This window comes from Agelaius tricolor, unplaced genomic scaffold (genome assembly GCF_023055355.1).
Source record: "Agelaius tricolor isolate 1412-34295 unplaced genomic scaffold, bAgeTri1.0.p SCAF_25, whole genome shotgun sequence".
Taxonomy (NCBI): Eukaryota; Metazoa; Chordata; class Aves; order Passeriformes; family Icteridae; genus Agelaius; species Agelaius tricolor.
In genome coordinates this window covers 11,306,100-11,334,022 of record NW_027269285.1, presented here as the reverse complement: position 1 = coordinate 11,334,022, position 27,923 = coordinate 11,306,100, and the positions used below count along the sequence as shown (strand labels likewise).

Below are 27,923 nucleotides of genomic sequence, written 5' to 3'. Positions count from 1 at the left end.
ATCCTGCTTCACAAAATCTATCGTTACAGGGTCTGCCTTCGGAGAAGAGGGAAGCTCTTTGCATGAGAGAATAATTGGCTAAGAAATACTAAATAAATAACAGAAACACTCTAAACTTGTATGTTCAGCAGGGAGATGGAGAGTAATGCTAGAGGAAACTGGGGAAGTCTCCTAAAGAGGTTTTCTTTGATAGAGAAAAGAGGGATCAGGAAATAAAAGTAGCAAATGGCTGTTTTGAAATGGAGAGGAAAGTGCTGCAGCTGAGGTACACAACTGGCTGCTACCAGCTGCTGTGGATCTGTGAATTGCACCTGTTCAAAGCACCAGTGGACAAACTGCTGAGAGAGGAGTTCATTGAGGAGTAGGAAGCGCAAAGGTAATTGTCCTGGCACACAGAGGAGTCCTCAAACCAGCAGATGCTGCAGTCTGGAGGAGTAGGTTGAAGAACTGTCACTGCATACCTGCTCTGCCTTTTGGCCACTCAGACATCAGACACTGATCTGGAGGTTGGCCTGGCTGTTATGCCACAGTGTCCTTAATTTCTGTTCTTTCTTGTCCCTGCTAGGAAGGACTTTTAAGTGCTGACAGTCACAGCACTTGCTGGTTTTTTACAAGGGTCTCGTGCCTCTATGCACTGTTCTGCCAGGCAGGGGCAACAGTGCAGCTGGAAATCTGAGCCAGGCATGGGCCTTGAGCAGGGGCACAGAGGCAGCTTCTCAAAGGACACATAACCCCTTCTAATTGAGTGCTGTGGTGACTGCCTCTCCCTGAGAGATAGGGCATCCAAAGCCATGCCTGCAGCTAAGCAATAAAGTCTCTGAGCTGAAAGGCTTTTCCTTAAAGATCTGGAGCTCCTTATGGTTTGTTTGTTAAGTACCTGTCTGACACCTGCCACCACTTACATGTAAGCATCCACAGAAAGCCAAGAGACAGGCTGGGAGCTGTTACTTCAGGGGATAGCCAGGAACTAGAACTTACCTCTGAGGATATCCTAGGAAATATAGGAAAATCCTAGGAAAAATAGGAAATATTCCTATTCCTGTATTTTCCTTTGGGGCCATTGCCATTGATCTCAAGGACTGCTTTGAGCATAAATGGTTATGGAAGAGTCTTTTGCTTGGCTGCTTTTTGCACATTATCGTTGGATGCCATGAGGAGCCCTGAGCCCACACTGAAGTCCATGGATATCTCTGTTGTTTGGATACAAGGACTTGTCCAGCTATAACGTGTAATTTTCACATGTGCATAGGAAGTTTCATTTCTTTGTGTTCTGCTTTAGGTCATGCTGTTTGTCTCTTTTCCTAGTGGTATGTGGGATGTGGGATTGAGTAGCCTCAGAGTGCATATAAAGGATCTTTAGCTTTACCCTTTTATCCTTTAGAGTGATGGGACTGTGAAATTAAATACTAAATTAACTCTGATTAGTTGTATTTTCACAGTCCTGCCCCTTTTCCCTTTGAGGATGGGAGCTGGTAGGGCACTAATAAAGGGAGAAATAGATTTATACTTCTATCAAGAGTTACATAAATAATATCTCATGGAAGTAGTTCTGCTGTCAGTACTTTGTCGCAGAAAAGAAAAGGGTCCAGTGTTCAAGTATTAGTTCAGTGCTACTAAAAGTGCAGCATCATAAACACTTGGTTACTTCTGTCTTCTTCAGACAGATGGACCACTCTCTCTGTTCAACTTGTGCTCCACTTTCACAGATGTTGATCCTTATTAAAAAATCTCCTTGTTCTGGGCACATAGGCTCTGAAGAAGTCTCTGTCCATACCGTAGTGCTTGTGAGCTGTGTACTTTCCTGCAAGAACCATGGGGGAATCACAGCCTTGGCAGGATATTAGCATGCAGGAGACTTCTTGCTCATCCTTGTCAGAAAGGGGTTGAATTTGGAAACATTGGCATCGCTGCAGAGTAACTGCCGTTGTTCTTCATCTGTTAGGAATTCAGCATGGTATGGTGGGTTCCCTCAGAAGACAATTTGAGTTAACTGTGAATGGGTGCTGACAGACTCCCTTTTCTTGCCTATATTCTACAAATGGAGTTTCCCTGTTTCCAGCAACCCTCCAAAGCAGGTAGTGGTCCTGGGCTCCTCTAGTTGTTGTTCTCTCAATTTTGTTGTTCCTTAGGCCAGGTTTTAGATCTTTCTGTGGTCCCTTGCATCCTGTAGCCTGAAAACAGGTAGGAATATTCAGCCTGAGTGAATACTGAAAGCTCCTTTTGACCTGATGCTTGTGCTATTTGTGCCTTCTGTTCTGGTTGCTGACCAGTCTGTTGGCTTGTGCTGCCAGAAATGTCAGGAGAGAATCTAGGCTGTTCTTTGTGAATGCAGGAAGCCCTGATACCAGTCAGGATTTCCCCCTTGTATATAAATTTGAAGACCCCAACCTGGTCTTGACTTTCCCAAAGGGATCTTTCCCATCCCTCTGGAGTGTGTGATTAATCTGTGTCAGGCAACATGAAGGGAACCAACTGTTTTACCATCCCTTTCTGCAAGACTCACTTTTCTTCCCCATTTAAAATGCCAGCCCTGTCTTACCATGTCAGTGCTCCCAGCCTGGAAGTGGTTGAGCTCCAGCTGGATGTGCAGGTAGTTCCTACAGGTAGGGCATGCCTGGAGCTAGTTTGGGAAGCAGGAGCTGTGGCTGCACAGAGCAGAAAGGGGTCACTAATCAAACTAACATGCTGTCTCCAATATGTTTGTATTTTGCAGATCAGGCTTAGGTTCAGGCTTAATTAGATCAGTTCCCTGTCCCAGAAAGCCCAGTTCTTACTCTCAGGGTGAACTGGGAAGATTTAAGTACCTGTTGCAGATGTTCTTCCTTCCCTGTCCTATGTCCTTTTCATTAGGAACAAAGTTGTACCAGGGCTTAACTCTGGCTTTCTTAGAAGGGTGGGAGCTGTTTTCTGCACCTGCCCAGCAGCCTGTGTTATCTTCCCCCAAAATACTGGAGAATAGAAACCCTACATGATGACTGTTTCCAGAGCCCTTTCCTTTTTAGTGTGACAGAACAGTGCAGTAAATGCCCCCCCTTTAATTTGTCTCCATGGGAGAAAACAGGGAAAGCTCAGGCATTGTCATCTTGAATATTTGTCTAGCTGGATTCCATGGTGTATCACCAGCAATGTCTGATGTTGTTTTATCATGACCTGAGCGACCCATCTCAAGGTGTCTGGGAAATACTTCTGTGCTGAGTATCTGCGGAGCAGATGGTTTGGCGTATGGATTATGCCATTCCCCAGTGGTGACAGATTCTAGTAGGTGAAGGATATCTGAAGCTGCTCTGTCCTATTCTTCAGGGAGAGGTGCAGAGAGTATGGTGCCCAAAGGTTTTAATCTCAGGGTACAGAGTGAGGATGCTCCACGGGGTCAGATGTACTGAAGATAACTGGCTTGAAGACATCCTGCTTCCATTGTTGAGCAATCAATCCTATGTTCTATTAGAGTAATGAATTTCCTAGCTGAATGCAAATTGTGAGGCTATTACCCTAGTAGGACCATAGATAGAATTATGAAATACTTTCTGATATGGTATTTAGTAAGTATTTCTGCCAGAAAAATAAGCATTTTGGAGACTGGTATTCCAAGAAGAGCCACAGTGATATCTTTCTCTAGTTGTTGCTTGACTCATCTGAGCTCATGCCCAAGAAGAAAGATTAGATCTGGAATCTTCTGGTGAGGATCACAGAGTGGTCCTTTGCAGTTGTTTCCAAATGAGGTTGATTATCCTATTTCCTGTCTTCCCTCTTCTGATGAGCAATCCTCTAATAGAAGATAGGGAATTAGTCATATTTTCTGTAAATGACCTCTGAAGCTTGAGTTGAGTCCACATCCCCTCACATGAAGAGTCTCCACGGTTTCCTAGAATAGAATTAGAAAGAAAAGAAGGAAAGTGCGGAATCTCATTTAAATGTACAACCCAGCATGCAAACATGATTGTACTTTGGAATTGAAGAATATCTTGATTTAGAGAACTCTGTAAAAGTAGTTCTCCTTTTAGATTGGACTAACTGCTGATGGCCATTGCTGTCTTCAAGGATTCCTGAGCAAGAAGGTTTCAAGCTGATCAGTATGGTTTTCAGATTCTGCACTTGGGCTTTCAAGTTTTGGCAAGCTTAGCAGAGGAGGACTTATGCACTTGCAGAGACAGAGCCTGCACAGGCACACATCTCCAGCAGCAGAAGTTGTGGGATCAGCCAGGACATCTCCTTTTTAATCTGGGGATTTCTGTTTAATGAAAGAAAATAATATTAAATTGCCATGCTGTCAGTGCATAGTATGTTAGTCTTTTCTAGTACATCTAACACAACATTCAGATCACTTAACTGCAGAGTAGGAATGGAATCCCTGGGATAGACAACTAAATTCAAATGTCAATGTTTTAATAAATTTAATGGGGAAAATACATCTATAAACCAGTTTAGTGTTTATTTTGATTCTGTTTTTCTTACTCTGGCATTGGCTACATTTGGGGACCTTGAAACGAAGCCAACCTGAGTCAGAATTCTTCTACGAGCATTCCTGGAATGTTTCACCTTGCTCTATGGCGTCAGGATATAGGTTACCTCTTATCCCTACCTGCTGATCCTTGGGAACTATTTAGAAGAGGAAATTGTATCGTCACAGAGATACCCTAGGTGTTCTAGGGTAGTGGTCTAGGTGCATTTTTTTATCTTTCAGGTTTCTCTGTGACAGTCAGAAGGATTTGGATGAACTGCTGGATTGCCTGCACCCCCAAGGAGTAAGGGAGAGCCAGCTCAAGGAGCGCTTGGAGAAAAAGTGAGCCTACTCTTTGTTTTTCTTATGTGTGCCTTCTCCAAGTCAGAGCAAGTCCTTGGCACAGCAATCCTTGCCATTCCTGGGGCAGCATCCCAGGCTGGGCTTTGATTATTCCTGTGCTGAAGAGGGGAGGACATTCAGGTTGAGCAATTGCTGGTTTTCTTGGGCAGATTCTTGATAAATAACACTCTGAGCAGTGAGGAAGTTCTGCCAGTCTTTAAATTCCTCCTTGAAACCAGGAACAAAGGCAGGGCCGGTTGCTCTGAGCCAGATTTGCCACGTGCTTTCATGTGTCTTTCAAAGAATGTTCTGCACTGGTGGAGCTCATAGCTCTCACTGAAGACCATTGTCCCAGAGCCTGCTCTGCTCCCAGGGCAGTGCTCCTGTACTCAAAGGTTGTGTTTGATTTTCCAGGTATCAGGACATCACACATTCCATCCATTTGGCTCGGAAACAGAACTTGGGCCTCAAATCTTGTGATGGCAACCAGGAACTGCTGAACTACCTCCGGAGTGATCTGATTGAGGTTGCAACGCGGCTGCAGAAGGGAGGCTTGGGATATGTTGATGTGACACCAGAATATGAAGCAAAAGTGAGTGAACAGGCAAAGTACTGAACAAGACAAGTGTGAGATGATACTTTCTGTGGAAGGTCTTTGGTCTTTTGTTCTCCTCAGACAAGAGGAGCAGGAAATCAGTTTTCTCATTTGTCCTTTAAACAATTATTTCAAGATTACACAGCTGATGGCTTGAGGCATAGGCAGGTCATAATGTTGGAGCTGAGTGTCCTGTTCAATTGTCCTGTTTCCATATTCTCATGACAGGTTTCTTTATGGAGCAGAACTCCATAGCTGATTTTTATCTTCTATATCAAAGCCAGCATGTCTTGTTGAGACAGCAGCAATATGCTGGTTCCATAACCAGGTGTGGCAGGTAACCACACTGCATTAGGTACCACGGGTGTCCATTTGCAGATGCACTTCAAGCAGCAGAGAGAGTAATATCCAGCTGTTATGGGGTCCTGTGCTCTTCCAACAGGTGTACTCGCTGGAGAGCCTAAAGGATTTTGGAGAGTGTGTGATTGCGCTCCAGGCTGGTGTTGTTAAGAAGTTTCTGCAAGGTTTCATGGCCCCTAAGCAGAAGAGAAGGAAACACCAAGGAGAGGATTACATTGCCAGGGCGGACGAGATAGATGAAGACAAGAAAATGGCAGAAGAAGCCAAGGTATTGTTCACCTCAGGGCTCTGTTTCAGTCTTGCAGTAGAACTCTTTGAGTAGTAGCAGTCCATTTCATGAGGTACTAAATCTTGAGCAACTTCCTCCCATTTCAGATTTGAAGTTGAGTGTATTTGGTGTTTATGGGGCCAGGTGTTGCCTGTTTATTATGGGGAAAGTAAAAATAATAGTGAGGAGATGCCTATTTTTCTCTCTGTGAATAGGAAATGGGTCAAGTTCCTTCCATACAATTCTGCTTAAATAAAAGTATATTATAGAATATTTTCACAGAACTTAATAGGAGTTGTATCTGCAAGAGAGGACTGATGGTGCTTTGGTCCACAAAGAGAAGGAGAGACATGTTTGGGTTCTGGTGACTTCAGGGGGAAGAGATTCAGGTAAATACCACATTAGGCAAAGGGAGATACAAGTTGTTGGATGTGTGGGAGCACGTGGGGAGATGTCTGGGCAAGCAAGCCTCCAGGAGAAAAGTAGTATTGTGGGTCTAAAGATGTATCTCTCCTAATAAAAGGGATAGAGAGGAGCTACAGAGGGTTGGGAAGGGTACTGCAGGCACTTATGCTGCACCAGTGTTTCACACTGGTGCAGCAGAGGTACTATAGGTACTAGAGTTCAGGGGTGGTTTCTGTATACTTAGGTGAACAGGACATTAATGCCCCGTGACAAGACTTTCCCCACTGTCCTCAGCTCTGCCCTGACTGATCACTGACTTCAGCAGAGGCAACAATATCAGGATTGGATCAGCAGAAGTACTTGAAAGTCCCAACTTAAAACCAAATTATATTTCTTCACCTGTGTTTATCTGCAGGGAGCAGGCAAGAAAGGTGGAGAGAGACTAATTTACAAGAGCATGTAGTGACAGGACAAGGGGAAATGACTTCACACTGATAGAGAGTGGGGTGAGAGTGGAATTGGGAAGAAATTATTTCCTGTAAGAGTGGTGAGGCCCTGGTACAGGTTGCCCAGAGAAGCTGTGGCGGCCCCATCCCTGGTAGTGTTCCAGGCCAGGTTGGATGGGGCTTGAAGCAACCTAATCTAGTGGTAGGTATCTTTGCCTATGGCAAGGGAGGTTGAAACGAGACGAGCTTTAAAGTCCCTTCCAACACAAACCTTTTTGGGAATCTGTGACTGAGGCTAGAGGTAGGTTTTTTGCTGTGGATCTGTGGGGCTTTTTTTAAAGCTCCTGTCACTGTATGCTGAATGCTTGTTTGAACATCAGATCTTTGCTAAGCTGTGCTATTGCTGTGTTAGCAGGATAATTTGGATAGGTGCTAGAAATTTTCACATTCCTTAGTTGTCCTGAAGTATTTAAACTTTGCTAATTTTAAATCTTCCATCCTAAGTGCAAGGGTAATGGGAGGATGCTGTCTCCTGAAAGCTCACAGCAAAATGGAGTGCTGTAAAATCAGTGAGGTCTGAGGCAGAAAGGACTTGGATCAGCACATTTCCTGTTTCTACAGCAGCACCATATTGTGCTTTACTCAAATTTGCCTTAGGGCTGTAACCCTGAGGGCCATACCTGTAGGGTGTACTCAGGGTAGCATCAGATTTACTACAACACAGTCCCAATATGTGATTGTGCAGGTCTCCCCCCTCGCAAGCACTGGCTTTAGTGTCATGCCAATCTCTCTGGAGCATTTATTTATGCAGTGCAGTGCTTACTATCTCGTTCAGGCTTTTCTAGACCTTTGTGGTGGTACAAGCAATGTTCAACTTTTTTTGGGGTGTTTGTTGCTTTGTTTGGTTTGGCAATTCTTTTTAACCTCAGTTTATCTGGAATAAGCTTTCTTTTCGCCAAAGCAGAAAACCTTTACAGATGACCTTGAAAGAGCAGCCTACTTCTTAGATACAGTTATCTGAGGAAAGTCCCTGACTGCCAGGCTGACTGTTCTGAAGAAAAATCTCCTGCATAGGCTAGGAATTATGAAGCCTTTTGTGCACTGAGAGCACACAGGAGGTAAAATACAGCATAGCCACACTGGAAAACACACTCAATGTACTTCCAGACTTAGAGGAAGAATTGCAACCCTGTGGTATGGGTATGTCTCATTTTCCCTGTGAGAAACAAGTTATGGCTTAACAGGCACCTGTTTGCTGACATAATTGTCTGTATTAAGGGTTCCTGCTGGCTCAGCTGCATTGCTGGAGCTCACACTACTGAGTGGCAAAGGATTGCAGTGAGACCTGGCTTTTGTGGCTGCTCCTAAAAATCAGGCTGGTGTCACTGTTGATGAAAATATTTCCATTTCTAGTGGCAGTAGCATGCTGGACTGTCCCAGAACAGGACTTCTTTGCAGCATGACATTGCATCACTACAGCATGAGCAGAGTGAAGAACATGGATGGGTTACCCCTCCTGTGACCCACGTTCAGTAGTCTGTGCAAGGGGAGAGTCAGTCTGCACCTGCAGACAATCCCTCAAAGAGCAGCTTCACAACCAAGCAATTCCAGTTTCAGCTGTTCCAAGGGGTTTCAGCTCAGGGTGCCATGTGAGAGCCTTCGTATCTGGAGGCTTGTCTACCTTTACCAAAGAAGGTGTTTTCTGTCACTCTGAGGTTGACATGTGACTGAGGACTCGTTCTTTTATTCTGGGAGTTGCTTTTTGTTTTTTTCCCCTGCTCAGTTGCTCCTATCCAGTAAGGAGGGGATTTAAGTAACTTCCTCCAGTCTCCCATTTTGCCTTGTTGGCAGCTGGAACTCCCTTGGTACTGGTGCTGCTCAAATGCCACAGTCTCCTGATGCTTGGGAGGCAAGGCTAGAAATTTGTTAAATTCCACAGACCTGGGGAGAAACATCTCAGCAAAGCTTGCCAACAGCTTTTGCAGATTTCTCTTGGCCCAGCATGTGAACAGCAAAACCCATGGAACAGTTCCGTGGAAAATCAATTATACCGTATGCAAAGCACCTCAACAATGTTCTGCAAAGATGGAGCGCGGGGCTGTGTAGCCTCCACAGTGGGCTGGGCAGCTTTACATTTGTCTCCGGTGATTCTTCAGGATCCGCACCAGCAACGGCAGTAGGGATGTTGGCATTTCAGAACAGTTTGTGTGTTTTTCCAAGCATCTAATATGTGCTGTGCTTCCTCAAATTCAGTCAGAGGAGAATGTGCAACTCTGCAAAACTCCAAGGTTTTGTTTGGCTCCCAAATTGCTGTCAGCTGCAGAGTTTAGATTTTCCTATCTGACACTTCACTGTTTGTTTTTTTGTTCTCCTGGGGTAGAAGAACATAAACTAAAGGCCTGTTATGTCCCTGTCATGTCTGGGCCATCACGTCACTGTTGTAGAGCACAAGATTACCATTGGAGAGGGACATGGCTCTGGATAACTTCTGTCCTGCTGCATTTTGGATTTATCAAAATGGTATTTCCAAACCTCCTGAGCTGGGTGTATGGTTCCCATTGGCCTTGCTCTGTGCTGACCCTGGCAGCTGCCGTGGTGTGAGGCTCGGTTTTGATGCTGCATCCTCATCACCAGTTTCTGGGATTTCAGATGAACTGAGGCCAGAGTGTCTCAGGGAAGCAGCTGGTTTCATATTTGGCTGTCCAAATGCCTGTGCAGTGTGATTGTAGCTGGTGGCACTGGGTTCCCTCTGCCACCTGAGCAGCTCAGGGACCGCACGGGTGTTGCTGCGGTCCAGGTGCCTGTGTGGTACCCACTGGAGGGCAGCACAGGTCACTTCAGCCCTCCTTCCACTGTGATTACCAGCTGTTCCACAATTTTCCTCCCACATTTTACAGTGCTAGATTTCTGCCTTTTATTTTCTTAGCCTGCTGATTATTTGGGTTAGACCTTCAGAGCAAGAATTTAGTGGAGTTCTCATAGATTGATTCAACCTGACTGTGAAATGCAAAGCAGTTGACTGTTAGGAACAAACTGTCTGATCCTGGGAGACTGGATATGGATAAACCACAACCAGAACTGCTGAGGTAACACAGAAGGAAAGAAATATCAGAGTTGAGCTTTGTTTATGAAGGTTCCCAGCTAAGGGATATAAAAACATCTTTAGACTGAAGGGATCTATGTCTGTGCATTGTTGTAAGATGTTAGGTCTGTCTGCAGGTTGCTTCAGCCATGGAGAAATGGAAGACAGCAATCCGTGAGGCCCAGACCTTCTCCCGTATGCATGTACTGCTGGGGATGCTGGATGCCTGTATCAAGTGGGATATGTCAGCAGAGAATGCCAGATGCAAAGTGTGTCGCAAGAAAGGTACGCATTCCTGCCCACAGAATTCCTGCCCGTGCAGCAATTGGATGCTGTCACCTCTGCTGTGCTTAGGTGATGTGTCCTTGTAGTCTGTCACTCTGACTATGGCTGTATTTTAAGTTCTGAATGTCAGGATTTACAGTCAGCAGCATTGATCTCTCAAAAACCTTTGACCCTGACTCCAGTAAACCATTCTTATGTAGCCAGTATTGCAGAGCTGCTATCCCCTGGATATTTAGGGTACTTGGACAAAAGTAATCTACAAATCCTTCTGGGAATATTTGCGCAACTGTCCATTCCCTAGTTTCATTTTTGGAATGGTCTTTGGATCTCTGAGCCTTGTCAGTTAATCCTGTTTTTTAGAGAAGGAGCAAGCAAGGACGGGTTGGGAAGGTTGTTATGGGGAAAGCGAGGTGGGATATTGCTGCTCTGATGCCAGAGTGGGAGCAGAACTACTCAATGAGCTGGGGAGGTCACCAAACAGGTGATGAGGGGATACTTTCTCTGTGTGCACTGTAGAATGAAGGACATTAGAATCTTCCAGGTGGAGGGCGAAATAGAAGGGGTGTCAGCAGAGATTGGTTGCTGGTATTTGTTCTGCCATAACCTCTCCTGTTGGACGGGAGCCTGGAGGAGAGAGCTTGGTGGTACATTCTGCCTCTTCACTTTTATATTTGCTGAAACTGTAGTGGAAAATGAGGGCAGGCAGAGCTCGGGGGACTGCTGGGCAACTTTTGTTTACCAAAAGGCTAGCCATCCATCCCTTTAGAGAAGTAAGGGCTGAACTGGTGCAAAATCTGCCTTCACTGCAGAACCTCAAGAGTTTGCCAAACCAGTGCCAAAGCTACCCTACCTGCTGTTAGAAGGAGTTTCTAGGCAAAAGTAAGGGGGGGCTCACTTGAGACTAACACAGTAGTTTCACAGAAGCTAAGAACTGAGATGTTAGAGAAAGACAAGCTGGCAAGCCCTCTGCACTTTCTTTTTCCACTTCAGTAAAGGAAAGCTGGCTCAGGATTATTTCCCTGTTTCCCCTCATCAGTGGGAGGCACAAAGAGACTAGTCCTGCTGCATACTGATTTTCAGTGTAGCCTTGTCACCCCAAGTGGAAGAAGATACCATGTTGGTTAACCAGACTGAACATAGAAGAAGAATAGCTCCATTTTTAGCTTACAGCTCTGGGGCCCTGTTTGCCGCACACTTTCCCCATGTTTGCCTGAGTGGAACCTCTTCGGCAGATTTCTATCTTTGCCTTGAGTGAAATCTTTGCAGGGCGAGGGACTTTGCATTGATTTTGTTTGGTTTTAAATGGTGCTGTTCATAAATACAGTGGTGGGACAGAAAGAAGGATCCCCAAGGAAGGTCATCAGAGAAAGGGTCCCTGCCCTCAGAGGGGACTCTGCATCTTTCTCTTGCTTAATCCTGCCCTCCAGCACTGCAGCAGCTTCTACCTCTCAGGTTGACTGAGGCTGTGGCCTTGTTACAAGTGAGCTGCACTTTCCTAGGTGAGGATGACAAGCTGATCCTGTGTGATGAGTGTAACAAGGCCTTCCACCTGTTCTGCCTGCGGCCGGCACTCTATGAGATCCCAGACGGGGAGTGGCAGTGCCCAGCGTGCCAGCCTTCGACAGCCCGGCGCAGCTCACGAAGCAGGTGAGTGACCCTTCCTGCCCATAGCCTTGTCACAGCACAGTCTTGAGCCTCTTTTCACAAGACCCAAACCAGCCTGGAGCAAAGCCCCTTTAGAAAGTTTGAAATCACCCAGTTAAAGCAGCACGGAAACAGAAAGAAAAGCAGTTTCAGGATGCAAGTTTAGCACACGTGTGTTGTACTGATGCATTATAAGTTCATGAGTTTTAATAAATAACTTGGGTTTGGAAATGAAAACATAGGCAAAACACCCGCCAAAATTAGTTACACTAAGAGTTGTTGTTTCCTTTGAGCATGTGGTTGGGTTATTTCTTCATGTAGCTGGTGGCTGCAATTCTGTGGGTCCCTGGGCTGGGTTACTGCAGTGTTCTTTTAAGCTAGAGCAGACATTACTCCAGGCTGCATCTCAATCCCCACTCTGCTACGACAAGTCAAAGTGCTGTGCTAATGGTTTTCTGTACCTGATGACCTTAGCAAAACAGGACCATCTTATAATGTGACAAAGGGAATGTGATTTGAGGAGGCGTGGCAAATACGAGTTGCTGCCTCCTGAAGGCATGGGGTTAGATTGGTTTTTTGAGTTGCAAGCTGGAACTTAAACATTTTACAGTGAGTGTCATTTGCTCGTGGTAACTGTGCTACATCTCCCCGTATATCGGTGAGGTGAGGCTGTCAAGTGGCACCTGATGCAGAAGCAGAGAGCAGATCCTCCCTGACAGAGGAGCAGCACAATAGAGGTTTGCCAGCCAGTACCGTGCAGGTGGTGGTATATGGCCTTAAAAGTATTACTTACTCTCTGGACAGCATTTTAAGAGTTCATCAGGCTTGTACACAAATGACAGGGCTTAAAAGCAACTCTTGTAGCCTGAGTTCATAGTTACTTGGATGTGGCAGAGTCACCTGCAAGCTGCTCAGCTCCTGGCCCAGAGCCATCAGGTGGAGAACACCTGTTTTCTGCTTTCTGCTCTTGTTGTCTTGGCTGAGATAGGAAAAGAATGTCAGCCTGGCATATTCTTCACCCTCTGTGCTTTGGAAGTTTTATTCCTTTTATTGCTCGAGATCCTCTTTCTCCAGGGGATTTAGACTCCCATAGCAGCTTTGCCTGTGTCCCCTTTTGCTTGGGTATGTTGTTTTTTAATGGTCCAAATGAGACCCCACCAGCAGTGCTCCCTCTAGTTCTGGGATCCCCAGCTCAGGAAGGACTTCAACCTGTTGGAGCAAGTCCAGAGGAGGCCACCTAGTTGATATGAGGGATAGAGCATCTCTGCAATTAGGGAAGGCTGAGAAAGTTTGGATTGTTCAGCCTGGAAAAGCAAAGGCTTTGGGGTGACCTAATTGCAGTCTTTTAATTCCTGAAGGGAGCCTGCAAAAATGATGGAGAGAGACCGTTTACAGGGGGGAATGGCTTCCTTGACATTGTCCCTTGACAGAAGGCAGGGTTAAATTGGATATTGATTGGGAAGATAATTCTTCCCTTTGAGGGTGATGAAGCCCTGGCACAGATTGCCCAAAGAAGCTGTGACTGCCCCATCTCTGGAAGTGATGGAGCTTTGAGTAACCTGCTCCAAGTGTCTGAAGTGCTGAAGTGTCCCCTGCAGGGGGACTGAAGCAAGTTGAGCTTTAAGGGCCCTTCTAACCCAAACCTTTCTATGATTCTATGAATGATTGAACAGACACAGATGAGAAGCCAGAATGTGCTGGGCAGGGAGTCTGCATGGCTTCTGACTTTTTAGCACTTGAGGAGCCTGACATTCTGTTCACCGATTTGTTTCCCATAGTGTAAAGAAACCAATCTATTTCCTTAAGTATATGGAAAATATTCCAGCAGGAAAAAGAGCCCCTCTTGAAACTCTTTAGGCCTGGTCTGCAGACCTGGGCAAATAGCAAATCTTCCTCTCAGGGAGGAGTAATTACACAGCAATCACAGTCTTATAATCCCCTGCCCCATGGTCATGGTGCCTAGAATACCAAAAAATACCATGATTCAGCTCTTGGGAATTTTCAGTCCTGATTTTTAGTTGAGGAAGTGAGTCCTTTGAGCTGTAGCTATAACTTGATATTCTAGAATACAGCAAGCTGCTTTTGGCTGAGCCTGGTGTTTGTAGTACAGTCCAAACAGTACCAGGCCCCTGGGGCCACTGATGCTCTGTTGCTCAGGCTCTTGTACCACAAACACATACACCTGCCTTGTTCCAGGAACTATGCAGAGGATTCTGCTGAAGATGAAGGTGAAGAAGGTGAGGAAGCTTCTGATGAACCAGATGCTGAGGAGGAAGAAGAGGAGGAAGAAGACTATGAAGTTGCTGGACTAAAATGTAAGGCTTTGACCAAATAGGGAAGTAACAGAAAATAGTAATCCTCCCTCCTGCCTTCAGTATCTGAAATACTGATCCTCTTTGGGACTTTTCCTCATGCAGGCCAGGTATAGGCCTGGGAGATGTCACAGGGAAAGGCTGTGGCTGTGCTGTGGTTACTTGGGGAGCTGGAGTAAACCCTTGGCCATTTGTGATGGGGTCAGCACTAGCAAAGATTGAAACTGCTCACTGCCCAGTCACTCCCTGGGGACACCGCTGTTCTGAGGGCTGAGAGGGGTCAGTAGAGACTGCAGTGGGCTGGGGGGTCATCAGGGCCTGCAGAGCGGTGGGATTGTCAGTCTCTGCGCCTACCGGATTTGTTGTACACTGGAAGCTGTTTAATTGCTTATGGGAACTCTCACCAGAGCCCCCTCTCCTTTCTTTTCTTTTTCCCACCAGTTCATAACCCCTTGAGTGCAGGACTTCTAGTGATTTGGCAAGGTGGCATTTTGAAATAGGAGGACTAGCACTTCCTCTCTTTATTCCAGTTAGAAGGCACAGTGCTCCAGGTGTAGTGTGGCCTGGACCACCAGCACCCTTTGATTGCCTACAGAGACCAGTTGGGATGCTCCTGGGGCAGCTGGGAGGAATAAAAGACTGTTTTCTAGATACCTCAATGTCTGCTTCTTCACCTAAACATATTTAGTATGTGTATCCACTTTGGTTTTAGGGGAGTTTGATTCAGTCTCACTTGCTGCACTGGAAAGTTCAGTCTGGGAATGACACACTGCCTTCATTTGCTTTCTGTCAAACTGTCCTTGACTGACATAACATTAAATACAGGTTGTCTTAAACAAGGCAGATGGAATCCAGAGGCTGGGACTCAGAGGATTAGCCCATGTTCTTTTGAGGGTTTCCATCCAGGCCTGAGTCTTGATTCCCTTACTTTATTCTGGTTTCAGGGAGGCTCACTGATACCACGGCTGTGCGCACTGCTTGTTGTCCTGCAGTGTATCCATGTCCACACTTGGAGTGTGTTTAGCCTGTGTTGCATGGCCAAGGCAGGAGCTGAGCCAAGCTTTCCAAACAATGGCAAAAGAGAGTTACAGTCACTAAAAATAAAGTGCTAAATGCAACCCCTGGCTTTAGAGAGCATTAACATGGAAAGGTCACCATGGAAAACTTTTGTTTGAATAGAAAAATCACATTGATCCTTATGGCGTTTATCCTGAGGGATCTAACCTAGAATGTTGGATTGTCAGACATTTAGCACGTGCTGCACGCTTGATACACAAGCAGAGTGACAGCAGGTGGACGTCCTGCAGCCTCGCCACATGCCCAGCATGATGATTTATGGGACAGGGCTGGATCAGAGGCTGCAGCTGAGGTATCCAGTGTGCTGGATACAGCTCAAGGACTTGGGATCAGGTGGAAGGGCTTGGACTTGGGAAGGCAAACACATTCTCCTCATACAGAGGGTCATGGGAGAAATATAAGACAAGGGAGTGCGTCAACATGCTTACATTGCCACCAGTGGGGAGCTCTGAGAGGCAGACTCACACAGGCGACTGCATTTCTCTAGGAGGTAATGTGGCAACCCCAAGTCTTGGGGAATAAAATCCCATTGTTTCCCACTTGCAGCACATGGAGCAGCTCCCAGCTGCAGTAATTTGACACTTCCTCTGCACACAGTTCCCTTCTCAGGGGGCTTATCCCACTATGTGGGCCACTTGGAAAAGCACCCATCCCCAAAACTGTGAGGAGCAAAGGGGCAGTAGGAAACTGAGGAAACTCCCGATTTCTGCTCCCAGTGCTTTCAGAGAGTATGTTGCTGTTTTGAGACAGCTGTCTGTCCTTGCATTGCTTTCCTGTCTTTCCCTCAAACCTTGATGTGTTGGGGTCTCTTGGTGCTGCGGGCAGAGAGGTTTGCTTGACCTGCAGTGGATGATCCAGGAGCTCCCAGGTTTCCCTCGGAGCTTGAGGATCTGCTGTGTGTGAGTACCCTCTTAGCAGCAGGCTGTTGCCAGCCATGGCCTCTTCAGGCAGGTGGTGATGACCCACAGATGCCCTCTGTAGAAGGTGTGAGAGTGTAGCTGAGATGAGGCCAGGTGGTCCCTGGGGTCACCAGCCTGAGTGAGGCTCAGCCTAGTGTGGGAAGCAAAGGGTGGTGTCTGCTCCCAGATGCACCCAGGCCTCTAAGCCCATGGCTTATCTGTTTCAGTGAGGCCCAGAAAGGCAGCCCGGGGCAAGCAGGGCTCCATGTACTCCTCGAGGCAGGGAAGGCACCAGAGGAAGAAGCAGACACTGCACTCTGTGCGGGGACCCCGGCAGCGCACAGCGCCTGTCAACGGTGCAGACATCGATGAGCTGGTAAGTGCCAAATTTCTCCCTGGAGACCACTCACATTGTGAGTTATAAACCAAACGGGTGGCATGTTTCCTCCTATCCCTTCACAGAGAAGTACCCTGAAGCCCGGGTTGGGCTGGGTTAACAAAGGAGACATATCCTTAAGGGCCTGCTGCAGACAGAGCACAGATATGTCAGGCATCCCTCCCCAGTCGCTTTCACACATTGTCCCCTGGAGTAGCAGGCAGCCTGCAGCTTGTTAAAGGTTTTTAAATAGTATCCATATGTCTCTGCAGAGAGGTGGGGGAACTGAGGGGGTCCCGGATGGCCAGAGAATGCCAGCAATGCTGGACCCTTGCTCCCTAGCCTTGGCCATTTTATGACAGTTGTTGTCTGTATGGTCACTCCCCAACTTCCAGGACATAATTTGGCCGGTTTAGGTTTCACTTGATATTTAAAGAATAAAACCATAGGCTCCTGCACAGAGCAGTCTGTGCGTGCTGGGTGCGGGGGAGCTGCAGTGACTGTCTCTGGGGAGCTACATGCCATAGGGGATACGTGAGGATACTCCAGCCCCACAGCCACGTCACAATGCCCTGCAGATCTGCCATCTGTCCCGTGACCAGCACTAGTGGTGCTGGTGAGTCCTGTCATTCTCCTCGCTCATGGACTGTGGGCTCACTGCTGCCTATGCTAGGTCTGGGGGACTGTGCTTGTCTGTGTTATACACTGGAGGGCAAGCAAGCCCAGCATAGACAGCCACAGCCAGCACAGAGGGATATTCCAGTGGGGAAAATCTTACTGGAACAGCAGAGTGGCTCAGAGAAGAGGACTTTGTCATGATTTATCACTTGTCCTGGGAAGAGACCGGAGCTGGGTCAGAATAGTGAGTACCCTCTGCTGTGAAGCCTTCCTGTCATTCAGTGTTTTCTTCAGCAGTGACATACCACGAGCTGAGCTCTGGAAGCTATGGGGATGTCCCCATGCTGGGTGTGACCTGTTCTGGGTCCCTGGGCACATGAGTGACCTTGTGCTGAGCCTGCACAGGGATGATAGTGCTCAGGGCACCAGCTGCTCCTGGGATTTGAAATGGCACAGTCAACTCTGCCAGGGCAGAACAGCAGCACAAGTGCTTCTCCATCTGCCTCGGGTTCTTCCTGCTGCAAGCTCAAGAGAAGGCAGGGAGAGGGAATTCACATTCTTCATTTGCTGGCATTTATTTTTTGGCTGCTTGTTGTGGCCATATTGTCTTTGAACTTATTTTGAAAAAGCCACCTGCTACCAGAAGAGAGCTGGGCAGTTTGTGAGCTGTTCCCACCAAGCTCCTGAATGAAGCTGCTGTCCTGAACCCAAGCGGCTGACACATGTCATAATCACAGAATGGCCTGGCTTGGAAGGGGTCCTAAATGCATCGCATTCTAACCCCTCTGCCATGCACTGGGACACTTTCCACTAGACCAGGTTGCTCCGAGCCCTGTCCAACCTGTCATTGAACACTTGCAGGGATGGGGCAGCCACAGCTCCTCTGGGGAGCCAGTGCCAGCCCCTCGCCATGTTCAGAGGGAAGAAGTGTCCTGGCTGTGCTAAGAACTAGCTCCTTTGGCCTCAGGGCTGTTAGCTGAACTCCGAAGCCTGTAGCAGTTCCCTCTTTTTACCAACACACTTTGTGTGGGCAGGTCCTTCAGACAAAGAGGACAGCGCGTCGCCAGAACCTTGAGCTGCAGAAGTGTGAGGAAATCCTCAGCAAGCTGATCAAGTACCGCTTCAGCTGGCCCTTCAGGTGAGGGCAAATGGCGTCTTCCTCCTCTGTGGGCAGGACTGGCCACAGGCTGTGTGGGGATGTGGGCTGGCTGTGGTGCAGTCCTGCCAGATCCACTTGAGAAACTTAGGACTGGCTCCAAAAGCAAGACATATCTGGGAAGAAGTTGCTCCAGAAGAAACCACCATGTTCTCAGTCTTCTGCTGGACTGAAGACATGGTGCCCTTCTGAGGTGGTAGGCAAGAGGCTAATGCAGGAGGTAGGTGTTCTCTACTGCCCCCAGGATTTTTGGAGCACTGAGGTGCTGTGACTGAGGGAAGCTTCCCTCATGGACCTTTCCCCATGCCTGAACCAGCTCCCTGGGCTCCTGTGCTTCCCATTCCCGTGCCATAGGGCTGATGTATCTGTAACATTGTAGTGGTATTGCTTGGGCTTGTTGCACCACTGTGGGGCTGCAGGTCACAGGTGCCACAGGGGCAAAGAGGTGGCAGGACCCCACTTCTCTGCACTGGTGCCAGGGTTGGCATTCCCTTCCTATCGCTGTGGCCCTTCTTTTGGCAGGGAGCCAGTGACCACGGAGGAAGCTGAAGACTACTTTGAGGTCATCAGCAACCCCATGGACTTCCAGACTATGCAGAGCAAGTGCTCTTGTGGCAATTACCGCTCTGTGCAGGAGTTCCTCTCCGACATGAAGCAGGTGTTCTCCAATGCTGAGCGCTACAACCAGAATGGCAGTCACGTACTGTCCTGCCTGGAGAAGACAGAGCAGTGTTTGATTGACATGGTGCACAAACACCTGCCAGGCCACACGTATGCACGCAGGAAACGCAAGAAGCTCTCTGCCAGGTGCCAGGGACTGGAGGAGCCGGAAGGGGACAGTGAGTCAGAGCCCCTTGAACATTCCCGGGGGCGGAAAAGGAAGAAATGAGGGATGGGGAGGCTAGGGGGAGAGCCAGAACTGGAGCAGGCCTTCTGGTGCTGCCAGGCAGTCGGATGGGTTGTCTGGAGGGAGTTGAGAAGCAGCGGGCACTTCTCTATTAATCCAGCCTTCCCTTGGGCCCATCCTAGTTTTAATTTTTCTGCAATTTCCTCAAGTCATCCATTGAGTGGTAATGACTTAAAATGCTTCCTCAAAATCTACAAAGCTCTTCGTGAGTCTGTCCTGCCAGGAGGGGAAGGTGGGAGGGCAAGGGGGGGGCCTGGCCAAGCTTGGCTGGGCAGAAGAACACCAGCATGCTCCAGTTCAGGCACTGTCAGTTTCCTGGAACGATTTGCTTCCTTGCCTTTGCAAGCAGCTAGAGTGCGGTGGGGCAGTCTGCTGCCAGTCACGTGAGCACACCAGCCTCCAACTGGTGCAGGGGAGGATCGTGTTGCTCCACAGAAGGACTGGGGGCCATCAGGCCAATGGGCTACTCAGGCTTGCATGTATATATTTATATGGTGTTAATTCTGAGCCTCAGTTCCGGGCTGTGTGGGGCGAGTAAGCACTTAGGTGTACCGCGGTCTGGCTTTCACCAGCATCCCAACACCACTGCTCCAAGGTGCTCCTGCTTTCCCCACGCCTTGGGGAGCAATCCTTGGAGGTCTCAGTCCAAGGAGGGCTCTAAGCTCAGCTCCCCACCTGTACATGCCAAGAGGAGGCTCCCTGCTCCCCTGGACATGCATGTCATCATGCAGCCCTATGGAGTGCCAGCAGTAAACTGGAGAGTGTGGGTGTCTATGCAGCCCAAGGAGAGCTCCAAGGCCAGGGGAGAAGCAGAAATGTGCTGTGTAACTTTTTAAATTAATTTTTTAGTTGAAAGTGGCTTTGTTTCTAGATGTGATCTTGTACAAAGAACACCTGTAAGATACCCTTGTCTTGCTTTGGCACATGTACAGTTTATATAAAATCGTGTTTGCTTTGTATTTCCCCCTTCTTTAAAACTCATCTTCCTACCAGTAGCAGGAGTTAGATCGGGGGACTTTGGGGGGGAGAGGGAGATCCTAGTCTCTCTCAGCCACACTCTCATGACATTTCATAGTAACACCCTTGTTCCTGTGCTATGGCCCAGCACCAGCTCCTGCTGACCCAGATGCTGACTTTTCCTTAAGAAAAGGGTTTGTTTTCTCATTCTCTCTTCCTCTCCATCATGACAGGTTTGGATCATACAATCAGGGCTTGAACTTCTTATCCCAGAATGGTTTGATGTGGAATAAATGGGCCATGGGGCTGTTCGGTGCTGGTTTTGCAACAGAAAAGCAGAAGCAGCTGTTGTAGCTCCTGGGATTTGAGAAGAAAAGAATAATCAATTACAAATTTCAGCCTAGTTTTGCAAATGTTTTAGGTTTGGGGTTTTTTTTAACAGGTACTTGTTTTAAGTTCTGGACTGTCAATGACTGCACATGAGGCAAGTTTCCAGCCCCTTCCCTCTCCTCAGCCTCACTTCCCTGCCCCACAGAATAGCACTGACATTTGTATCTCGCACATCCCTTCAGAGGCTGTTTTGTCTTGTTTCCTAGAGATCATTTCCTGCAGGTCCTACATGGTAGAACCTTTGGAACTGCACGTTTTCTTAAAAATCAGTGTCATTTGGGGGGAGGGGGTTTCTGCAAAGGGCTGTACTTGTAATAAATTGGAAACTTAAGAATAAACATTATGTACTTGTGTTTGTAAACATGGCTTCTGTGAGTTCTTTGTTGGTCCCTGTGTTGATGTGGGATTGTCTGATATGGCTCTCCTCTGCCTTCCTAGAGCTACCACCGGACATCTCTGGAGCACAAATGGAGCTATGGCATAAAGGAACGGTGAGTCAGGATCAGATCAGCTTCCATTGTGGTGCTGGTGTGTTGTCACCCTCCCCAAGGACAAGGAACAGAGCTATGCTCTCCCTGCCCCTGGAGTGGGGAGCAGTCCTTGTTCCTTGTCCCCTGCAGGGTGCCAGTGTGACACTTGTCCTCCTGTTCCATTCGGGGTGGCACTGGGCACCCCTGAAGGGACTTCCTCCAGGTGATGAGGAGCTGGGATGTCTCTGCTCTTTTGCACTAGCATGGCCTGGCTACCAAAGCCTCTTCCCTTGTGTTGGAGTGTGTTATGCAACCTGAGCCATGCTTGCAGTAAGAATTATTGCTGCTGTGTCCCAGGCCCCCATCCTGATCTCCAGCAGGGACACTTGGAGCTCCAAGGGCAGCTGGAGCAGTGACATGCCAATGCTCATGACTACAGCTGTGACACAAAGGGTTTGGCCGAAGCTTTGCTTGTTTCTGCAGGGACAACGAGGGTTCCTGGGTGTCTTCATCCTGCTCCTCACTCCAGATCTGTGCTGGGAGTGTTCCAGCCAGGCCCCATACTGCTGGGCAGGGAAATCCTGATGGGTTTGAGGGCTTGAAGGCCCTCGGCAGTGGGCTGATGCTGTTTTCCCTGGAGAACCCTCCTCTCTCCACAGTGGATGGTTTGGCTTGCTGGCCATGCAACAGGACCTGGGTGAATCTGAGTGACTCCAGCTGGGATATTTCCAGGCCTCAGTGTGGAGATCTTGCAGCAGTATCTGCTCCAAGACCTTTCTGGAGACTTGTTTTTTATAGCAGCCCCTCCATGGCATCACTGTCCTGTGCAGGGCTATAAATAGCTGTCCTCACACCTGGCAGGGCAATGTGGGGGCTTGGCAGGCAGCCGGAGCCCTGCTATCACCATCATCAGCCCTGCTGCACCTGCTGCCTGCAACAAACCCCCGGGGGCTCCTATGCTTGCTAGAGTTCCAACGTGGCCTTGGGAAAATGAGACCCAACTTTGGCCCCCATGGGTTTTCTCATGGCTTAATTCTCAATCATTAATTAATATTCTGGGTAATGGGGGTTTTAGCAAAAAAAAGCCAGAGAACAGTGGCTTTTCTTTTGCTACTCAAACTTGGAGGGAGTCTCCATCCATGTGAGGGTGGATAAACTCCATAGCTCAGCAAATGCCAGGAGTGACAAGACTCCACTTCTCCATGCTGAGCTGGACCAAGACCTCGGGGACGTCAGGATGTCCTGGCCCCGTTCTCACCCAGCTGGCATCCCCAACTCGCCCTCCACAGCCATCCTAGGCCAGGCACTGCCCTGTGGGGCCTTAGGCACTGCTGACCCCTACTTGTTGCTTGCTGGGGGTTTATTGGAGCAGATGTTTGGTGTCCTTGGGGCTGCTCTGAGGAGGATGGAGATGGGATGCAGGGATGAGTTTGGGTGGGGGTGTACAGAGAGAGCCTGAGCCCCACAGCACAGGGTTGAAAGAAGCTGTGACTAGGAGCCAGCAGTGTCCCTGGGCCAGTCCTTCCATGTGACAGCTCCGCTTTGCAACAGGCTCTGTGGAGCTGTGTCCTGGCCATACTCAGCTCTTGGGACTGGCAACCTCCAGTGGAGCCAGCTGGGCTGCTGGGGCTCATAGTGTGTAGTGGTGGGTGCCGACAGCCCCTCTGGGGCCCGATAGCAAGGACCCATTGGGACGGCTTATCTGGATGAGCACTCCAGAGGCAGCCACTCCTTGGCAAGCACCGGGTGCTCAAGGGCAGCCTGTCCCCAGGGGTGCCGCCAGCCGGGCACCAGCACTGGGCTGCATGCCTGGCGCACAAGGTGAACCCAACTGGCTCTGGGCATAGCACCCAGGGCAGAACACAGGGAGAACACATGGCTCTGTGTCCCCTTCCCAGGCAGCCCCTGCCTAGAGCCATGCCCAGCTCCCCAGCTGGACTTTGGAGCCTGTCCCGCAGCCAATATTGACTCTCCTGCCCCAGGTCATGGCCCTTTGCCCAAAACAAACTTTCCTGTGGCAACCAAGGGAGCTCCAGAGGCTGCAGCCCACCAGTGCTCCTTGGCAAGCACCGGGTGCTCAAGGGCAGCCTGTCCCCAGGGGTGCCGCCAGCTGGGCACCAGCACTGGGCTGCATGCCTGGCACACAAGGTGAACCCAACTGGCTCCTTGCCCTAACACCATCATCACCACCAGCCTGGATGCCCACCAGCACAGCCAGGGGTACCCAAATCTGTTGAGAGAGCCTCAGTGTCCCCCCAGCGACACCGCATGGGCACTGGGGGCTCCTTCACACCTTGTCTACCACACCAGCTCCTGGGGGAGGAAAAAGCTTTTCTCAGCTCAGTGACCCAACTTCTCCTGCCTTCCTGGCATCCCAGGGGTGGCAGGGAACAGATTAAAGGTGCTTCACTGATCCCAGCATCACAGCAGCACAAAGCCCTGGCACAACTCGATGGTGAGTGAGGGATCCCGACCCCAGCCCTTGCCCCCACACCAGCCATAGTGGGGAGTCTTGCCCCTGTCCTCCAGCCACAGTTTGATAATCTGAACCGGGAAGACTTCATCAAATGGGGACCAAGGGCTGCTGGGGTGAGCAGTGGATGCCAGGTTGAGTGCTGGAGAGAGGGTCCATTGCGGGATTGTTGCTCCCTGGACAAGGGTTGACCCTCCCTGGAGTCCAGATCTGCCCAGCCTGCAGGCTGGCTAATTAGATGATGGACAAGTCTAAGCATCACTAGAGCTGTGTTGCCCCTACAGATCCTGCTTGCCCCAGGTGCTGTGCTGCCTATGCCCCTGCCACAGCCCCCTGCCCACTTCTCTTCCCTAGCACTGGGAACCCCTGGCACATCCCTGGGGACAGCCAGGCAAAACAGCTCCACCAAACCCCTAGAGAGATGAGCTGGCCCCTGCCAGCCCCTCAGGATGTCTCAGGGGGGTAGGCACTTCCCCCGCTCTGAGCCCCTGCAGAGCCACACTCCTGCCCACCCTGTGCCCAACAGCCCTGGCTCCTCCTGCCAGCTTCACCAGCACCAGCTGAAGCTTGAATTTCCCTGCGGACAATGGGGAAGGCGAGCTGGGATTGTAACCAGAGCGGGAGATAAATAAAGCTGCCCAGAAGTTTCCATTACCCGCACCTCAGGCTTCTGTGGGGGGACATCAAAGCTGAGCCCTCTCTGCCCCAAGTTCCTCTGTCCCCAGCCCATCTCCCTGGCTCCCGGCCTGCTCCCTCAAAGCTCCTCAGCCTAGCACCGAGGCTCCAGCAGCCGATGGCACCGACACTAATCACCTTCAGAGCATGGAGTGGAAAAGATGATTCGTGTCATAGCATAGGAAAACCCTCCTCCTCTTCCTTCTCCTCCTTGCCAGGGGGCAGAACCGGCCCCAGGGAAGCCACGGAGGGGAACTGGATGGTGGTACCTGCTGGTACCACACTCTTGCCAGCGACAGAGGCACCCCTGTGGTGGCATGGCCTGGCATGGCCTGGCCTGACATGAAAGCCCCCAAACTGGGGTGGGGTCCCATGGGGGAGCTCTTGATCCCCTGGAATCCCTGCAAACAGCACCAAGCTTGGATCAAATAACACATCCAGGGTTTATTGTTTTTTCCATTCCTTGCAGCTAACGATCAAAAAAAATTTAAAATAAATTACAGAATTAAATAAACACGAATGGATTATTCCTCTCCCTGTCCCTTCCCCACCATCCCCCAAAGAAAGCGTTAGAAGGAGTCACTGGATTTGGCAACAGCAAAAACAAAACATCCTCTAGGAAAAAGCGGCTACTTGTCAGTGAGTGGTGCTGGGGGATCCTACAACCTTGCCCCCCTAAACCTGGGAGTGTCCCTCCTGCTGCACACAGCCCTTGCCCTTGCCCCTTACCCGTGAGGCCACTTCTTCCAGTGTGGGGGGCAGCCCCCGTCTCTAGACGTGAGTCGGGTTGTCCAGGTACGGGTCCGTCTTGGTCATGTGCAGCATGACTGTGGGGGCTTTGTAGTGGCAGTGTCCCCCGCCACAGCTGACCCCACTGCAGGGCTTGCTCCGCGTCCTCATGCCCAGCCGCCTGTTGCACAGGCTCTGCCAGGTCTGCAGCGTTTTAGAGCTCCACACCCACACCCCGCTGGTGATGCCCACCACCAGTGACATGAAAATCTTTAGCATGAAGACAGCCACAGTGGGCACCGAGGCCTCAAGGGAGCAGTCGGTGGCACGGCGGCCAGGCAGGTGTAGGCAGCCATGCTCCAGTGCCCGCAGCATCCAGTAATCCACATTCAGCCGCTCGTAGAAGTAGCAGACAATGACACAGGTGGCCGGGACGGTGTAGAGGATGGAGAAGACCCCAATCTTCACCATCAGCTTCTCCAGCTTCTCTGTGTTGGTGCCACCCGTCTTCATGATCTTCCGGATGTGGAAGAGGGCAACGAAGCCAGTGAGGATGAAGGAGGTGCCAATGACCAGGTAGCAGGAGAGGGGGATGAGGATAAAGCCAGTCAGGGCACTGACGTCCATGCTCCCCACATAGCACAGCCCCGTGAGCTCATCCCCTGCCACCTTCCGCATGGTGAGGATGACAATGGTCTTCATGGCTGGGATGCCCCAGGCAGCCATGTGGAAGTAGCTGCTGTGGGCCTCGATGGCCTCATGTCCCCACTTCTTCCCAGCAGCCAGGAACCAGGTGAGGGTGAGGACAACCCACCAGAGAGAGCTAGCCATGCCAAAATAGTAGAGGATGAGGAAGACAATGGTGCAGCCTGTGCTCTCCAGCCCCTCCTGTATGATGTAGAGCTCACCGTTCTCCCGGTCACAGGCAATGTTCTCAGCCCCGGCCACAGAGCGGATGATGAAGGCCACAGAGTAGACGTTGTAGCACATGGAGAGGAAAATGATGGGCCTCTCAGGATACTGGAAGCGGTGGGGGTCAAGCAGAAAAGTAAGGACGGTGAAGGCAGTGGAGACGAAGCAGAGGGTGGACCAGACAGCCATCCAAATGAAGGCAAAGTCCTTGTCCTCCCGGGACCAGTACACGTCCACCCCAGGGGAGCACCTGGGTGCACACGAGAGGCTCTTCTCCACGTACTGGAACTTCTCAGGATTGTTGCAAGCTCCCAGCCCATTGGGTCCCCGTCCCTCGGTAGCGGTACCAGGTGGCCAAGGCCGGGGGGCCACAGGCAGCATCCCCTGTCCCTTGTGCGGCTCAGCGGCTGAGGCATTTTCAGGGGCCTCCATGCAGAGGGCATTGGGGTCATTCTTGGTGGGCAACCTGCCACAGTCAAGTGACTCAGGCCAGCCGAAATTGAACTGTTCCATGATGGGTACACACTTGTGGCGGGCCTGCTCACACATGGGGCGGCAGGCAGGGATGCTGGCGCTCACCTGATCGGTGCACATGGGTGCGTAGAGGGAGCAGAGGAAGAAGCGCAGGTGAACGTGGCAGCCGTACTCCACCAGCGGGGCGAACTCGTGCAGCTTCAGGGCGGCCTCACGCTGGCTTTCGTGCCCCAGCAGGTTGGGCATGCGGGTCAGGTTGTACCCGATCCCCCGGCACATCGGGATGTCCACAGGCTGGCACCGCGCCGCGCGCCCCCGCGGGCCCTCCAGTCCCGCCAGCTCCAACCCGCGACCGCCCACTCCAAAATGCCACAGCACCCACAGGGCCACCCGCAGCCGTGCCGCCGCCATCGCCCGCCGCCCGCACCGGCCCCGCGGCTGCTACAGCTCCGCCATCGCCCGGCCACGCTGCCCCCGCCGCCACGGGGCCGATCGCTGCGGTGCTGGAGGCGCCGCGCCGGGGCAGCTCCCGGCCCCGGCCCCGGCCCCGGCCCGCGCCATGCGGCGGCGGCCCCGCCGAGCGCCCCGCGCCGCCCCGCTCCCGCCGACACCGGCAGCACCCGCCAAGCGCTCCCGCCCCTCCCCGCCCCGCCGGGCGTGTCTGGGAGGGGGCCGGACGGGACGGGGAGGGGCGGGGGGCGGGACCCACGCCGGGAACTGGCAGCGAGGTCCGCGCACAGTCCTGGAGCTCCCCGGCGCTGGGGACACGCGGGAGGGGGAAGCGCAGTCACACAGCGCACTTACAGACACGCAAACGTGCACAAACAGAACATTTGCACAGGTATAGATACACAGATACACACGTGCGCGCTCTCGCACACACTAATGAGCACGTGTCCCTGTGCACACACACAGGTAACATGCACACTGACAGACACGCACACCCTTTCACACATCTTCCACACGCATGTGCACACCCTAACGTGCACAGGCCCACACACACTACCACACATTATCACACGCTAAAACACACACACATGCACATGTTAACATGCACTAACACACACAGACATAGCTGCACACTAATGTGCACACGCACACACGCATTAACAAACGTGCCCATACCGTGTGCATGTCCATGTGTACACACACATACACTCACATGCACATGCCCACGCACACGTAGACAAGCACAAACAGGCTAACACATGCACACACACGCGCACACACACATGCACACCTAAAAGCATACACATACACTAACATACACGTGCACATATACTCACAGACAGACACACATGCACATCCACACACTGCCAGCCAGGCCCCGCACAGGGGTGTGCACTGGCACATGTATGCACACATACACCTGGGCACAGGATCACACATGACCTCACGGCTGCCCAGACCCGCCGAGTGCTGCCAGGCCCCCCGTGTGCCAGCAGGGTGTGCGTGCGCGGCTGAGCACACCCGGGCACACCCCACGGCTTGTTGGCCTTGGCTGGAGGGATCCTCTCCCCCCAGGGTGACATCCCTCAGTTTGGGAACACAGACTGCTGCTTTGGTGCTGCTGCTGAGAACAGGGGAACTCACAGTGCGTGGCACATGGTGCCTATGCCCCTGGGGCTGAGCA

At 50.5% G+C, this 27,923-nt stretch overlaps 2 protein-coding genes across 16 annotated transcripts in view; one reads left to right on the top strand and one right to left on the bottom strand.

The window, feature by feature from the left end:
- Nucleotides 1-24,658, top strand: part of BAZ1B (bromodomain adjacent to zinc finger domain 1B) — a 47,456-nt gene extending 22,798 nt beyond the window's left edge. For 2 of the 7 annotated variants that reach the window (XM_071447855.1, XM_071447862.1), the window contains 10 exons: nucleotides 4,682-4,780; nucleotides 5,195-5,372; nucleotides 5,818-6,003; nucleotides 10,074-10,221; nucleotides 11,721-11,868; nucleotides 14,062-14,180; nucleotides 16,381-16,529; nucleotides 18,182-18,285; nucleotides 18,826-19,142; nucleotides 20,996-24,494. In XM_071447855.1, the coding sequence (XP_071303956.1) occupies nucleotides 4,682-4,780; nucleotides 5,195-5,372; nucleotides 5,818-6,003; nucleotides 10,074-10,221; nucleotides 11,721-11,868; nucleotides 14,062-14,180; nucleotides 16,381-16,529; nucleotides 18,182-18,285; nucleotides 18,826-19,142; nucleotides 20,996-21,345 (1,798 nt within the window). In that variant the 3' untranslated portion in view covers nucleotides 21,346-24,494. Of the gene's footprint in view, nucleotides 1-4,681; nucleotides 4,781-5,194; nucleotides 5,373-5,817; nucleotides 6,004-10,073; nucleotides 10,222-11,720; nucleotides 11,869-14,061; nucleotides 14,181-16,380; nucleotides 16,530-18,181; nucleotides 18,286-18,825; nucleotides 20,919-20,995 lie in introns of those variants that run through there. The other 5 variants (XM_071447856.1, XM_071447857.1, XM_071447858.1 and 2 more) reach the window with 5 other exon arrangements.
- The window catches only part of FZD9 (frizzled class receptor 9), a 31,021-nt gene extending 4,104 nt beyond the window's left edge, over nucleotides 1-26,917 (bottom strand). For 7 of the 9 annotated variants that reach the window (XR_011682383.1, XR_011682386.1, XR_011682384.1 and 4 more), the window contains exons 1-2: nucleotides 24,905-26,916; nucleotides 979-3,862 (exon numbers count right to left, since the gene is read on the bottom strand). Coding sequence is in view for 2 of the 9 variants with exons in the window: in XM_071447863.1 (XP_071303964.1) it covers nucleotides 24,947-26,701 (1,755 nt within the window). In the remaining 7 variants the exon portion in view is untranslated. Of the gene's footprint in view, nucleotides 1-978; nucleotides 3,863-6,135; nucleotides 6,155-24,904 lie in introns of those variants that run through there. The other 2 variants (XM_071447864.1, XM_071447863.1) reach the window with 2 other exon arrangements.
- Nucleotides 26,918-27,923: the final 1,006 nt, after the last annotated feature.